The sequence below is a fragment of the Salvelinus alpinus genome, chromosome 2 (assembly GCF_045679555.1).
Source record: "Salvelinus alpinus chromosome 2, SLU_Salpinus.1, whole genome shotgun sequence".
NCBI classification, from domain to species: domain Eukaryota; kingdom Metazoa; phylum Chordata; class Actinopteri; order Salmoniformes; family Salmonidae; genus Salvelinus; species Salvelinus alpinus.
The window spans coordinates 86,497,491-86,513,241 of record NC_092087.1 but is presented as its reverse complement, the minus strand read 5'-3'; the positions used below and the strand labels follow the sequence as shown (position 1 = coordinate 86,513,241).

At 43.8% G+C, this 15,751-nt stretch overlaps 1 protein-coding gene across 2 annotated transcripts in view; it reads left to right on the top strand.

The window, feature by feature from the left end:
* The window catches only part of LOC139544764 (slit homolog 1 protein-like), a 122,200-nt gene that overhangs the window by 100,100 nt on the left and 6,349 nt on the right, over window positions 1–15,751 (top strand). For both annotated transcript variants that reach the window (XM_071351985.1, XM_071351984.1), the window contains exons 23-33: window positions 2,347–2,418; window positions 3,801–3,872; window positions 4,106–4,177; window positions 5,233–5,396; window positions 8,736–8,860; window positions 9,336–9,430; window positions 9,753–9,892; window positions 12,043–12,136; window positions 12,216–12,353; window positions 12,992–13,220; window positions 15,319–15,449. In XM_071351985.1, the coding sequence (XP_071208086.1) occupies window positions 2,347–2,418; window positions 3,801–3,872; window positions 4,106–4,177; window positions 5,233–5,396; window positions 8,736–8,860; window positions 9,336–9,430; window positions 9,753–9,892; window positions 12,043–12,136; window positions 12,216–12,353; window positions 12,992–13,220; window positions 15,319–15,449 (1,332 nt within the window). The remainder of the gene's footprint in view (window positions 1–2,346; window positions 2,419–3,800; window positions 3,873–4,105; window positions 4,178–5,232; window positions 5,397–8,735; window positions 8,861–9,335; window positions 9,431–9,752; window positions 9,893–12,042; window positions 12,137–12,215; window positions 12,354–12,991; window positions 13,221–15,318; window positions 15,450–15,751) is intronic.

The following is a 15,751-nucleotide window of genomic DNA, read 5'->3' as shown; positions in this document are numbered from 1 at the left end:
GCTGCCACCACAATGCTTCACCTTAGGGATGGTGCCAGGTTCCCTCCAGACGTGATGCTTGGCATTCAGGCCAAAGAGTTCAATCTTGGTTTCATCAGACCAAAGAATCTTGTTTCTCATGTTACTGCAGAGATGGTTGTCCTTCTGGAAGATTCTCCCATCTCCACAGAAGAACTCTGGAGCTCTGTCAGAGTGACCATTGGGTTCTTGGTCACCTCCCAGACCAAGGCCCTTCTCCCCCGATTGCTCAGTTTGGCCAGGTGGCCAGCTCTAGGAAGAGTCTTGGTGGTTCCAAACTTCTTCCATTTAAGAATGATGGAGGCCACTGTGTTCTTGGGGACCTTCAATGCTGCAGACATTTTTTGGTACTCTCCCCCAGATCTGTGCCTCGACACAATCCTGTCTCGGAGCTCTACGGACAATTCCTTCAACCTCATAGCTTGGTTTTTGCTCTGACATGCACTGTCAACTGTGGGACCTTATATAGACAGGTGTATGCCTTTCCAAATCATGTCCAATCAATTGAATTTACCACATGTGAACTCACTTCAAGTTGTAGAAACATCTCAAGGATGATCAGTGAAAATAGGATGCAGCTGAGCTCAATTTGGAGTCTCATAGCAAAGGGTCGGAATACTTATGTAAATACGTTTTAAAACTTCTTATGGCTGCAATCCCGTTAACAGGATGATATGACAACAGCCAGTGAAAGTGCAGGGTGCCAAATTCAAACAACAGAAATCTCATAATTAAAATTCCTCAAACATACATGTATCTTATACCATTTTAAAGGTAATCTTGTTGTTAATCCCACCAAAGTGTCCGATTTTCAAATAGGCTTTACAGCGAAAGCACCACAAACGATTATGTTAGGTCACCGTAAAATCACAGACAAACACAGTCATTTTTCCAGCCAAAGACAGGAGTCACAAAAAGCAGAAATAGAGATAAAATGTATCACTAACCTTTGATGATCTTCATCAGATGACACTCATAGGACTTCATGTTACACAATACATATATGTTTTTTTCGATAAAGTTCATATTTATACCCAAAAACCTCAGTTTACATTGGCGCCATGTTCAGAAATGCCTCCAAAATATCCGGAGAAATTGCAGAGAGCCACGTCAAATAACATAAATACACGTCATAAACTTTAATGAAATATACATGTTTTACATAGAATTAAAGATACACTTGTTCTTAATGCAACCGCTGTGTCAGATTTCAAAAGCTTTACGGCAAAAGCACAATATTCAATCATCTGAGAACAGCGTTCAGCCACAAAAGAAAGCCAGACAGTTACCCCCCAAATTGTGCAGTCAACAAAACTCATAAAAAGCATTATAAATCCACAAGAAATTTCCGTTTTGTTCGGTAATGTCCATCATTTATGTCCAAATAGCTATTTTTGTTAGCGTGTTTGGTAAATAAATTCAGGAAAAGTCAGGAAGCGCATTCACTAAAAGCAGACGAAATGTCAAAAAGTTCCGTAACAGTCATTAGAAACATGTCAAACGATGTATTGAATCAATCTTTAGAATGTTTTTAACATAAATCGTAGGTAACGTTCCAACCGGAGAATTACATTGACTTCAGATGTGCGATGGAACAGAACTCCCTCTCATGTGAATGCGCATGGTCAGGTCATGATAGACCTGACTAATTCCTGTCTCCTTCGGCCCCACTTCACAGTAGAGGCATCAGACAAGGTTCTACAGACTGTTGACATCTAGTGGAAGCCGTAGGAAATGCAAACTCATCCATATCCCACTGTGTATTCAATAGGGTCTTGGTTGAAAATCGACCAACCTCAGAATTCCCACTTCCTGTTTGGATTTTTTCTCAGGTTTTTGCCTGCCATATGAGTTCTGTTATACTCACAGACACCATTCAAACAGTTTTAGAAACTTCAGAGTGTTTTCTATCCAAATAGACTAATAATATGCATATATTAGCAACTGGGACTGAGGAGCAGGCAGTTTACTCTGGGCACCTTTTCATCCAAGCTACTCAATATTGCCCCTGCAGCCATTAAAAATATATATATTTTTAAATAATTCAATTATTTAGTTATTTTTAAACCATTTTAATTTTGTCATCACAGGGTATTGTGTGTAGATTGCTGAGGAATCTATATATATATATTTAACCAATTTTAGAATACGTCTTTAACGTAACAAAATGTGGAAAAAGTCAAGGGGTCTGAATACTTTCCAAAAGGCACTATGTGGATCTAACTGGATACCTGTAGATAATATAAAGTAATTCTGTTTAAGTAGTGATTGTTTTTAACAAAGTCATTCTGTTTAAGTAGTGATTGTTTTTAACCCTTGCTGTTCCAGAGATCTGAGTAACAACAGAATCAGCTCCCTGTCTGACTCCTCCTTCTCCAATATGAGCCAGCTCACCACCCTGTGAGTCTCTCTCTCTCTCTCACACACACACACACACATGCTAATTATTCAAATGAAAATGATCTGAAGAAGAAAAAAAAAAGGAGAATACATGTATTCTTTTGAATAAACTTCTCCTGTTCATCATCCTCACACTGTATCTAGACTAGTGTACTGTCATAGAATGTCATATTAGAACTGTAGAATGTTCATCCTCACACTGTATCTAGACTAGTGTACTGTCATAGAATGTCATATTAGACCTGTAGAACGTTCATCATCCTCACACTGTATCTAGACTAGTGTACTGTCATATAATGTTATATTAGAACTGTAGAATGTTCATCATCCTCACACTGTATCTAGACTAGTGTACTGTCATAGAATGTTATATTAGAACTGTAGAATGTTCATCATCCTCACACTGTATCTAGACTAGTGTACTGTCATAGAATGTTATATTAGACCTGTAGAATGTTCATCATCCTCACACTGTATCTAGACTAGTGTATTGTCATAGAATGTTATATTAGAACTGTAGAATGTTCATCATCCTCACACTGTATCTAGACTAGTGTACTGTCATAGAATGTCATATTAGAACTGTAGAATGTTCATCCTCACACTGTATCTAGACTAGTGTACTGTCATAGAATGTTATATTAGAACTGTAGAATGTTCATCATCCTCACACTGTATCTAGACTAGTGTACTGTCATAGAATGTCATATTAGAACTGTAGAATGTTCATCCTCACACTGTATCTAGACTAGTGTACTGTCATAGAATGTTATATTAGAACTGTAGAATGTTCATCACCCTCACACTGTATCTAGACTAGTGTATTGTCATAGAATGTTATATTAGAACTGTAGAATGTTCATCATCCTCACACTGTATCTAGACTAGTGTACTGTCATAGAATGTTATATTAGAACTGTAGAATGTTCATCATCCTCACACTGTATCTAGACTAGTGTACTGTCATAGAATGTTATATTAGAACTGTAGAATGTTCATCCTCACACTGTATCTAGACTAGTGTACTGTCATAGAATGTTATATTAGACCTGTAGAATGTTCATCATCCTCACACTGTATCTAGACTAGTGTACTGTCATAGAATGTTATATTAGAACGTTCATCATCCTCACACTGTATCTCGACTAGTGTTCTGTCATAGAATGTTGTATTAGACCTGTAGAATGTTTATCATCCTCACACTGTATCTAGACTAGTGTACTGTCATAGAATGTCATATTAGACCTGTAGAATGTTCATCATCCTCACACTGTATCTCGACTAGTGTACTGTCATAGAATGTCATATTAGAACTGTAGAATCTTCCTCATGTAATAAGTGTCTCTGTGTGTTCTTCTCCTGACTGCGTTCTTGTGTTCCAGCATCCTGAGTTACAACTCTCTACGCTGCATCCCTCCTCTGGCCCTGGCTGGACTACGCTCTCTCAGACTACTGTAAGGGCAGACCCCCCCCCCCCCCCCTGCTCTCTCTCACACACGCACCCCCACACCCACGCATACTACACGCATACTACACACACACACACACACACACACACACACACACACACACACACACACACACACACACACACACACACACACACACACACACACACACACACACACACACACACACACACACACACAGCATTAATAATACCATGTTTTGTGTTTCTCTGTCCCAGATCTCTTCATGGTAACGACATCTCTGAACTACTGGAGGGGATCTTCAGTGATGTGGCCTCCCTGTCTCACCTGTGAGTGTGTGTTTCCTGTGTGTGTTAGTCCCGTGTGTTTACGCATTATCCCACTCAGCACGCTTAGCAGTGACCGCCTGCACCCTCTCCTATCTGTGTCAGAGTCAAGTGCTTTCCCAGTCAGAGGGCATGGTATTGGATTGGCAATAAAGACACGCATGCCTGAGGGAGCGCGTGTGTGTGTGTGTGTGTGTGTGTGTGTGTGTGTGTGTGTGTGTGTGTGTGTGTGTGTGTGTGTGTGTGTGTGTGTGTGTGTGTGTGTGTGTGTGTGTGTGTGTGTGTGTGTGTGTGTGTGTGTGTGTGTGTGTGTGTGTGTGTGTGTGTGTGTGTGTGTGTGTGTGTGTGTAATGAAGCGTGACCTGTCTGGGACACGCTAAAAGGGTCGGAGTGAAGGATTGATGGAGGAGAGAAAGGGAGGGAGGGAGAGATCGTGTCACTACAGAGGTCCATGTCTGTTGACCTTGTATTGACAGTAAAGAGAGGAACAGGGGATACAGCAGGTTGCCTGGGTTATTAATGTAATACTCTACCTCACCTACTACCACATCTATTTCCATTGATGTACTGTAACATGCGCTGGTACAGAGGTTCCCATACATTCAACATCACTGAATAGAAACATTTCGTTTTTTTGATACAGATCCTTACAGAGGTTAATTATAGTGTTGTATGTGGAGGAACTGCCCCCAGAACAGGTTGCTATCCTATGACAACGTTCAACAGAAATGCTCTGATTCCCTTCCTATTCAGTCTCTCATGTTAAAGTGATGGAACTTAAAGGTGCACTATGCAGAAATTGCTTTTATATTTCCTGGTTCTTAGACTTGCTTTCAATTAGATTGCCCAAAAAGTTACATAGTGCAGCTTTAACTGTATTTGAGACTGCTCTGAGGCAAGATGACCCCCTCTTGTGGTAGTTGGAAGTATTACACCACATTCAGAGCATGCCTGTACTTGTCTACCTGACTTTCATCTTAATTGGCTGTCAGTCTGATTGATTCATTGAGCGACTGACCTTAACCCTTCCACCCGGATCTTTGACCTCTAACCCCCAGGGCAATCGGTGCCAACCCCCTGTACTGTGACTGTCATCTGCGCTGGCTGTCTGACTGGGTGAAGAGCGGGTACAAGGAGCCTGGCATCGCCCGCTGTGCCGGACCAATGGGCATGGAGGGAAAACTGCTGCTCACCACACCTGAGACCAAGTTTGAATGTCTGGGTAAGAGTAGGAGAGGAGGGAGGGAGGGACTGGCTTTTGTAAGGTGAAGAGGGAGAGACGGGAGAGAGAGAGATGGATTAAAGGAGTGTAAAAGAAGGGATAGAAGATGGCGATAGAAGGGATGAGGAAATAGAAAGGTACAGGGGGAGGAATGGAAAGAAAATCCAATGATGAGAGTCAATAGAAAAGGAGTGAAAGGTAATCTCTTCTTATTTTCATTGGACCCCAGAAAGATGGGGCCAGCTAGTAGGGACCCCAGAAAGATGGAGCCAGCTAGTAGGGACCCCAGAAAGATGGGGCCAGCTAGTAGGGACCCCAGAAAGATGGGGCCAGCTAGTAGGGACCCCAGAAAGATGGAGCCAGCTAGTAGGGACCCCAGAATGATGGCGTCAGCTAGTAGGAACCCAGAAAGATGGCGTCAGCTAGTAGGAACCCCAGAAATATGTCGTCAGCTAGTAGGGACCCAGAAAGATGGCGTCAGCTAGTAGGGACCACAGAAAGATGGCGTCAGCTAGTAGGGACCCCAGAAAGATGGCGTCAGCTAGTAGGGACCCAGAAAGATGTCGTCAGCTAGTAGGGACCCAGAAAGATGGCGTCAGCTAGTAGGGACCACAGAAAGATGGCGTCAGCTAGTAGGGACCCCAGAAAGATGGCGTCAGCTAGTAGGGACCCCAGAAAGATGGCGTCAGCTAGTAGGGACCACAGAAAGATGGCGTCAGCTAGTAGGGACCCCAGAAAGATGGCGTCAGCTAGTAGGGACCACAGAAAGATGGCGTCAGCTAGTAGGGACCCCAGAAAGATGGCGTCAGCTAGTAGGGACCCCAGAAAGATGGCGTCAGCTAGTAGGGACCCAGAAAGATGGCGTCAGCTAGTAGGGACCACAGAAAGATGTCGTCAGCTTGTAGGGACCACAGAAAGATGTCGTCAGCTTGTAGGGACCCAGAAAGATGGCGTCAGCTAGTAGGGACCACAGAAAGATGGCGTCAGCTAGTAGGGACCACAGAAAGATGTCGTCAGCTTGTAGGGACCCCAGAAAGATGGAGCCAGCTAGTAGGGACCACAGAAAGATGGCGTCAGCTAGTAGGGACCCCAGAAAGATGGCGTCAGCTAGTAGGGACCCCAGAAAGATGGCGTCAGCTAGTAGGGACCACAGAAAGATGGCGTCAGCTAGTAGGGACCACAGAAAGATGGCGTCAGCTAGTAGGGACCCCAGAAAGATGGCGTCAGCTAGTAGGGACCCCAGAAAGATGGCGTCAGCTAGTAGGGACCCCAGAAAGATGGCGTCAGCTAGTAGGGACCACAGAAAGATGGCGTCAGCTAGTAGGACCCCAGAAAGATGGCGTCAGCTAGTAGGGACCCCAGAAAGATGGCGTCAGCTAGTAGGGACCCCAGAAAGATGTCGTCAGCTAGTAGGGACCCAGAAAGATGGCGTCAGCTAGTAGGGACCACAGAAAGATGGCGTCAGCTAGTAGGGACCCCAGAAAGATGGCGTCAGCTAGTAGGGACCCCAGAAAGATGGCGTCAGCTAGTAGGGACCACAGAAAGATGGCGTCAGCTAGTAGGGACCCCAGAAAGATGTCGTCAGCTAGTAGGGACCCCAGAAAGATGGCGTCAGCTAGTAGGGACCCCAGAAAGATGGCGTCAGCTAGTAGGGACCCCAGAAAGATGGCGTCAGCTAGTAGGGACCACAGAAAGATGGCGTCAGCTAGTAGGGACCCCAGAAAGATGGCGTCAGCTAGTAGGGACCCCAGAAAGATGGCGTCAGCTAGTAGGGACCCCAGAAAGATGTCGTCAGCTAGTAGGGACCCCAGAAAGATGGCGTCAGCTAGTAGGGACCCCAGAAAGATGGGGTCAGCTAGTAGGGACCCCAGAAAGATGTCGTCAGCTAGTAGGGACCCAGAAAGATGGAGCCAGCTAGTAGGGACCCCAGAAAGATGGCGTCAGCTAGTAGGGACCCCAGAAAGATGTCGTCAGCTAGTAGGGACCCAGAAAGATGGAGCCAGCTTGTAGGGACCCCAGAATGATGGCGTCAGCTAGTAGGGACCCCAGAAAGATGTCGTCAGCTAGTAGGGACCCAGAAAGATGGAGCCAGCTAGTAGGGACCCCAGAAAGATGGCGTCAGCTAGTAGGGACACCAGAAAGATGGCGTCAGCTAGTAGGGACCCCAGAAAGATGGAGCCAGCTAGTAGGGACCCCAGAAAGATGGCGTCAGCTAGTAGGGACCCAGAAAGATGGAGCCAGCTAGTAGGGACCCCAGAAAGATGTCGTCAGCTAGTAGGGACCCCAGAAAGATGGAGCCAGCTAGTAGGGACCCCAGAAAGATGGAGCCAGCTAGTAGGGACCCCAGAAAGATGGCGTCAGCTAGTAGGGACCCCAGAAAGATGTCGTCAGCTAGTAGGGACCCAGAAAGATGGAGCCAGCTAGTAGGGACCGCAGAAAGATGGAGCCAGCTAGTAGGGACCCCAGAAAGATGGAGCCAGCTAGTAGGGACCCCAGAAAGATGGGGCCAGCTAGTAGGGACCCCAGAAAGATGGAGCCAGCTAGTAGGGACCCCAGAAAGATGGAGCCAGCTAGTAGGGACCCCAGAAAGATGGAGCCAGCTAGTAGGGACCCCAGAAAGATGGGGCCAGCTAGTAGGGACCCCAGAAAGATGGAGCCAGCTAGTAGGGACCCCAGAAAGATGGAGCCAGCTAGTAGGGACCCCAGAAAGATGGAGCCAGCTAGTAGGGACCCCAGAAAGATGGAGCCAGCTAGTAGGGACCCCAGAAAGATGGAGCCAGCTAGTAGGGACCCCAGAAAGATGGAGCCAGCTAGTAGGGACCCCAGAAAGATGGAGCCAGCTAGTAGGGACCCCAGAAAGATGGAGTCAGCTAGTAGGGAGCCCAGAAAGATGGAGCCAGCTAGTAGGGACCCCAGAAAGATGGCGTCAGCTAGTAGGGACCCCAGAAAGATGGCGTCAGCTAGTAGGGACCCCAGAAAGATGGAGCCAGCTAGTAGGGACCCCAGAAAGATGGAGCCAGCTAGTAGGGACCCCAGAAAGATGGAGCCAGCTAGTAGGGATCCCAGAAAGATGGAGCCAGCTAGTAGGGACCCCAGAAAGATGGAGCCAGCTAGTAGGGACCCCAGAAAGATGGAGCCAGCTAGTAGGGACCCCAGAAAGATATCGTCAGCTAGTAGGGACCCCAGAAAGATGGAGCCAGCTAGTAGGGACCCCAGAAAGATGGAGCCAGCTAGTAGGGACCCCAGAAAGATCGAGTCAGCTAGTAGGGACCCCAGAAAGATGGAGCCAGCTAGTAGGGAGCCCAGTCAAATTCCAACTGTTCTTCTCTCCATCCCCAGGTCCAGTGGAGACGTCTGTCCAGGCTAAGTGTAGTCCATGTGTGTCTGGGCCCTGTCAGAACCACGGTGTGTGTCAGTCTGACCCTGTAGAACTCTACACATGTGTGTGTGCACCCGGCTTCACGGTAAGAACCCACCACTGTCCCCAATCATAGCAGGACACTGATCTATTCAACTAATCCAGTTATACACAGTGAGATAAACCTGTACCCAATATAACAGGATATGATTGGATGGAGTGATTTTTATGTCACTCTAAAATCCTCTAAAATGTATTATTATAGTAGAGAATACCCTATTGAAAATAGTAATAACATGTATTATTATAGTAGAGAATACACTATTGAAAATAGTATTCAAATGTATTATTATAGTAGAGAATACCCTATTGAAAATAGTAATAAAATCTATTATTATAGTAGAGAATACCCTAATGTATATAATACACAGATATAATGAAAGTGTGTGTGTGTGTGTGTGTGTGTGTGTGTGTGTGTGTGTGTGTGTGTGTGTGTGTGTGTGTGTGTGTGTGTGTGTGTGTGTGTGTGTGTGTGTGTGTGTGTGTGTGTGTGTGTGTGTGTGTGTGTGTGTGTTTTACAGGGTAAATACTGTGAGACTCCAGTGGATGTGTGTGCCAGTAACCCATGCACAAATGGAGGAACCTGCATCAGTGACGAACAGACAAGGAGATTCAGGTAGCACATATATACACACACACACACACACATATACAAACACACACTGGGCCCACACTATACACGTATACACACACACACACACAGGGGCGCAACTTTCGCTACGGACGGTGAGAACATTCTGTAAATTGCATTAGAACCATGCGGATGCCTCCGAGTGGTCGTGTAGGCTGTTAGGAATGTTTATCTGACTGGATAATTATAGTTTTCTAAATTATGTTCTAAAACCAAAGTTGCGGCCCTGCACACACACACATACATAAACACACACACACACATACACACACATAAACACACACTGACCAGTCTTTCCCCTCTCTAGTTGTTCATGCCTGGTGGGTTTCCATGGATCGTTCTGTGAGGTGGATGTAGATGACTGTGAGGACCACGGATGTGAGAATGGTGCAACCTGTGTGGACGGAGTAGGCAACTACACCTGCTTCTGTCCTCCCTTTTACATTGGTATGATATATAGACATTCCATAGAGATTCTATAGACATTCCCTCTAGACATTCTCTCTAGGCATTATCTCTAGACATTCTCTCTAAGCATTATCTCTAGACATTCTCTCTAGACATTCTAAAGACATTCTCTCTAGACATTCTAAAGACATTCTCTCTAGACATTCTAAAGACATTCTTTCTAGACATTCTAAAGACATTCTCCCTAGACATTCTATAGACATTCTCAGGACATTCTATAGACATTCTCAGGACATTCTATAGACATTCTCAGGACATTCTCAGGACATTCTATAGACATTCTCTCAGGACATTCTATAGACATTCTCTCAGGACATTCTATAGACATTCTCTCAGGACATTCTATGGACATTCTCAGGACATTCTATAGACATTCTCAGGACATTCTTTAGACATTCTCAGGACATTATATAGACATTCTCTCAGGACATTATATAGACATTCTCTCAGGACATTCTATAGACATTCTCTCAGGACATTCTATAGACATTCTCTCAGGACATTCTATAGACATTCTCTCAGGACATTCTATAGACATTCTCTCAGGACATTCTATAGACATTCTCTCAGGACATTCTATAGACATTCTCAGGACATTCTATAGACATTCTCAGGACATTCTATAGACATTCTCAGGACATTCTATAGATATTCTCTCAGGACATTCTATAGACATTCTCTCAGGACATTCTATAGACATTCTCTCAGGACATTCTATAGACATTCTCTCAGGACATTCTATAGACATTCTCTCAGGACATTCTATAGACATTCTCTCAGGACATTCTATAGACATTCTCAGGACATTTTATAGACATTCTCAGGACATTCTATAGACATTCTCAGGACATTTCATAGACATTCTCAGGACATTCTATAGACATTCTCTCAGGACATTCTATAGACATTCTCTCAGGACATTCTATAGACATTCTCTCAGGACATTCTATAGACATTCTCAGGACATTCTATAGACATTCTCAGGACATTCTATAGACATTCTCAGGACATTCTATAGATATTCTCTCAGGACATTCTATAGACATTCTCTCAGGACATTCTATAGACATTCTCTCAGGACATTCTATAGACATTCTCTCAGGACATTCTATAGACATTCTCTCAGGACATTCTATAGACATTCTCTCAGGACATTCTATAGACATTCTCAGGACATTCTATAGACATTCTCAGGACATTCTATAGACATTCTCAGGACATTCTATAGATATTCTCTCAGGACATTCTATAGACATTCTCTCAGGACATTCTATAGACATTCTCTCAGGACATTCTATAGACATTCTCTCAGGACATTCTATAGACATTCTCTCAGGACATTCTATAGACATTCTCAGGACATTCTATAGACATTCTCTCAGGACATTCTATAGACATTCTCAGGACATTCAATAGACATTCTCAGGACATTTCATAGACATTCTCTCAGGACATTCTATAGACATTCTCTCAGGACATTCTATAGACATTATCTCAGGACATTCTATAGACATTCTCTCAGGACATTCTATAGACATTCTCTCAGGACATTTTATAGACATTCTCAGGACATTCTATAGACATTCTCAGGACATTTCATAGACATTCTCAGGACATTTCATAGACATTCTCAGGACATTTCATAGACATTCTCAGGACATTCTATAGACATTCTCAGGACATTCTATAGACATTCTCTCAGGACATTCTATAGACATTCTGTAGACATTCTCAGGACATTTTATAGACATTCTCAGGACATTTCATAGACATTCTCTCAGGACATTCTATAGACATTCTCTCAGGACATTCTATAGACATTCTCAGGACATTTTATAGACATTCTCAGGACATTCTATAGACATTCTCTCAGGACATTCTCTCAGGACATTCTTGGGACATTCTATAGACATTCTCTCAGGACATTCTATAGCCATTCTCTCAGGACATTATATAGGCAAAACAACTGTGACACATAATATATAGATGAGTAGATACATTACTTTCAAAAAATATCATTTTTTGAATTGATAATCCTTTAAAACTAAATATCTCTATTTCTTGCTCCTCCTTACTCTTTCTCTCTCTCTCTTGCTCCTTCTCTCTCTCTCTCTCTCTCTCTCTCTCAGGGTTGTTGTGTGAGGAAGAGGAGGATGTGTGTTCTCCTGGTAGAAACCCCTGTCAGCAACACTCTACCTGCAGCAGCACCACTACAGGCCCCAGGTGACTACACACAGACACACACACAGACGCACACACACACACTGGTACACATGTTCATGTTCTACGTGTGTGTGTCCAGGTGTGTGTGTGCCCCAGGCTTCGTGGGGGCTGACTGCAGTGTGAACTATGATGAGTGTGAGGATCAGGACTGTCAGAATGGAGCGGTGTGTGTGGACCAGGTAGATGGATACACCTGCACCTGCCCTCAGGGGTACAGGTAAGACACACACACACACACACACACACACACAGGTGTACATGTGGAAACTAATAGTGCCCTAGATGTGTCATACTAAGTGGGTCTCTCCTTGTCTCAGTGCTGTCGTACATAAGAGGTGGGTTCATTAAGGGTTCAGTTCGAGGGCCAACATGTTAACAACTTCAGTTGAACAATTTGAATGAACATTCCTAAATGTTACATTAGCACATTTTTGTATGGATTACTGTGGCTTTTTAGCGGCTTTTTAAGTGCAAATGATTTCTATTCTTACTACATGAAATAGAAACACACACGTTCACAGCACACTACCTTCTCAGACTGGAACACACACGTGCACAGCACACTGCCTTCTCAGACTGGAACACACACGTGCACAGCACACTACCTTCTCAGACTGGAACACACACGTGCACAGCACACTACCTTCTCAGACTGGAACAAACACGTGCACAACAAACTACTCAGACTGGAACACAGAACAAATGGAATGTGTTAGCTTATGTTTGCAGACTATTTCCCTTGTGGAACACCCCTCAGGACTCAAGATGTCTGCATGTTTGCTCAGGCGTTAGGGCAAGATCTTAGTCCTTACTATGTTGTGATGAGTAGTAATTCTCCCCTCTTCCGCCCCCTAGTGGTGAGTTGTGTGAGGTGCCCCCTCCTCCTCCATCTCCCTGTGAGCGGGCTCGCTGTCAGAATAGCGCCCCGTGTGTGGAAAGAGGCGGTACTGCGCTGTGCCAGTGTCTGCCGGGGTTCGAGGGTGTGCGTTGTGAGAAGCTGGTCAGTGTGAACTTCGTGAATAGAGATTCTTACCTACAGCTGTCTGACCTGAAGAACGGGCCTCAGGCCAACATCACACTGCAGGTAATCACGCACGCACGCACGCACACACACACACACACACACACACACACACACACACACACACACACACACACACACACACACACACACACACACACACACACACACACACACACACACACACACACACACACACACACACACACACACACACACACACACACACACACTAGGGTGACCACATTTAAAATACCCAAATGCAGGACAACGGATGATTTTGCGGGACAGTGTAGCCTAGACATTAATACTCCCCCCCCCCCCCCCCACACACACACACATCTCCCTCCTGCTGCACTGAGCGAGCTAACTGAAGCTCAGGTAAGCCTACTCTTTTGCCTCGTGCAAGTGTTGGTGATAAAAGAGAGGCCACTTTTTTAATGAAAATCTGGGAATATTTGGCCAAGGGAATATTTCTGGCTGGTCTCGGGGAAGAGTTAGGAAGGGAGGCTTTTCAACAGGTTTGAGTGAAGTAGCAGCACAGATGTTGACTGAGAAACTAATGAGCATGGAGAGCCTCACATGTTTGATGAAATGAATGACCTCATATCTTTCAGTCTAATACGGTTATTTTCATACTTTTGTAGCTCTTCATTAAACGCACACCTTTTGTAAGTAGTTAACTGTCCTCTCCAAGTTTATCTGGAATTTAGCCCGACAGGATTTGACAAATGTGATTGGTTGATGATATAACATTGGCCTTGGTCTCGTCTTGCACTTCGCAGAATATAAGATCTCAACAATGATTGGAGAAGTGCTTAACATCACCAGCACCACGTCCTTATCATATAGTCTCTTGTCCTTATCATATAGTCTCTTGTCCTTATCATATAGTCTCTTGTCCTTATCATATAGTCTCTTGTCCTTATCATATAGTCTCTTTTCCTTATCATATAGTCTCTTGTCCTTATCATATAGTCTCTTTTCCTTATCATATAGTCTCTTTTCCTTATCATATAGTCTCTTGTCCTTATCATATAGTCTCTTTTCCTTATCATATAGTCTCTTGTCCTTATCATATAGTCTCTTGTCCTTATCATATAGTCTCTTGTCCTTATCATATAGTCTATTTTCCTTATCATATAGTCTATTTTCCTTATCATATAGTCTATTTTCCTTATCATATAGTCTCTTGTCCTTATCATATAGTCTCTTGTCCTTATCATATAGTCTCTTGTCCTTATCATATAGTCTCTTTTCCTTATCATATAGTCTCTTTTCCTTATCATATAGTCTCTTGTCCTTATCATATAGTCTCTTGTCCTTTATCATATAGTCTCTTGTCCTTTATCATATAGTCTCTTGTCCTTATCATATAGTCTCTTGTCCTTATCATATAGTCTCTTTTCCTTATCATATTGTCTCTTGTCCTTATCATATAGTCTCTTTTCCTTATCATATAGTCTCTTGTCCTTATCATATAGTCTCTTGTCCTTTATCATATAGTCTCTTTTCCTTATCATATAGTCTCTTTTCCTTATCATATAGTCTCTTGTCCTTATCATATAGTCTCTTTTCCTTATCATATAGTCTCTTTTCCTTATCATATAGTCTCTTTTCCTTATCATATAGTCTCTTTTCCTTATCATATAGTCTCTTTTCCTTATCATATAGTCTATTTTCCTTATCATATAGTCTCTTTTCCTTATCATATAGTCTCTTTTCCTTATCATATAGTCGCTTGTCCTTATCATATAGTCTCTTGTCCTTATCATATAGTCTCTTGTCCTTATCATATAGTCTATTGTCCTTATCATAGTCTATTGTCCTTATCTTGTCCCCAATCCAGGACATGTAATCCCCCTAATACGCACACACGCACGCACACACACACACACATACACTCTGTACACACTCAGAGGAAAACACACACACACACTTATAAACACACACACACACACACACACACAGAGGAAAACACACACACACATACACTCTGTACACACACAGAGGAAAACAGACACAGAGGAAAACACACACACACACACATGCCCACACAGATATAGATACAGGCACACGCACACAGATGTGCATACACACACAGAGGAAAACACACGTGTGTACACACACACACACATTCTGACTTGTGTGTGTTCCCCAGGTGTCGACAGCGGAGGATAACGGTATCCTGCTGTATAATGGAGACAACAAGCCAATGGCTGTGGAGCTCCATGAGGGACATGTTCGAGTCAGCTACGACCCTGGTAGTCAGCCTGGACACACTATCTACAGGTACACACACTATCTACAGGTACACCCACTATCTACAGGTACACCCACTATCTACAGGTACACACACTATCTACAGGTACACACACTATCTACAGGTACACACACTATCTACAGGTACACACACTATCTACAGGTACACACACTATCTACAGGTACACACACTATCTACAGGTACACACACTATCTACAGGTACACACACTATCTACAGGTACACACACTATCTACAGGTACACACACTATCTACAGGAACACACACTATCTACAGGTACACACACTATCTACAGGTACACACACTATCTAC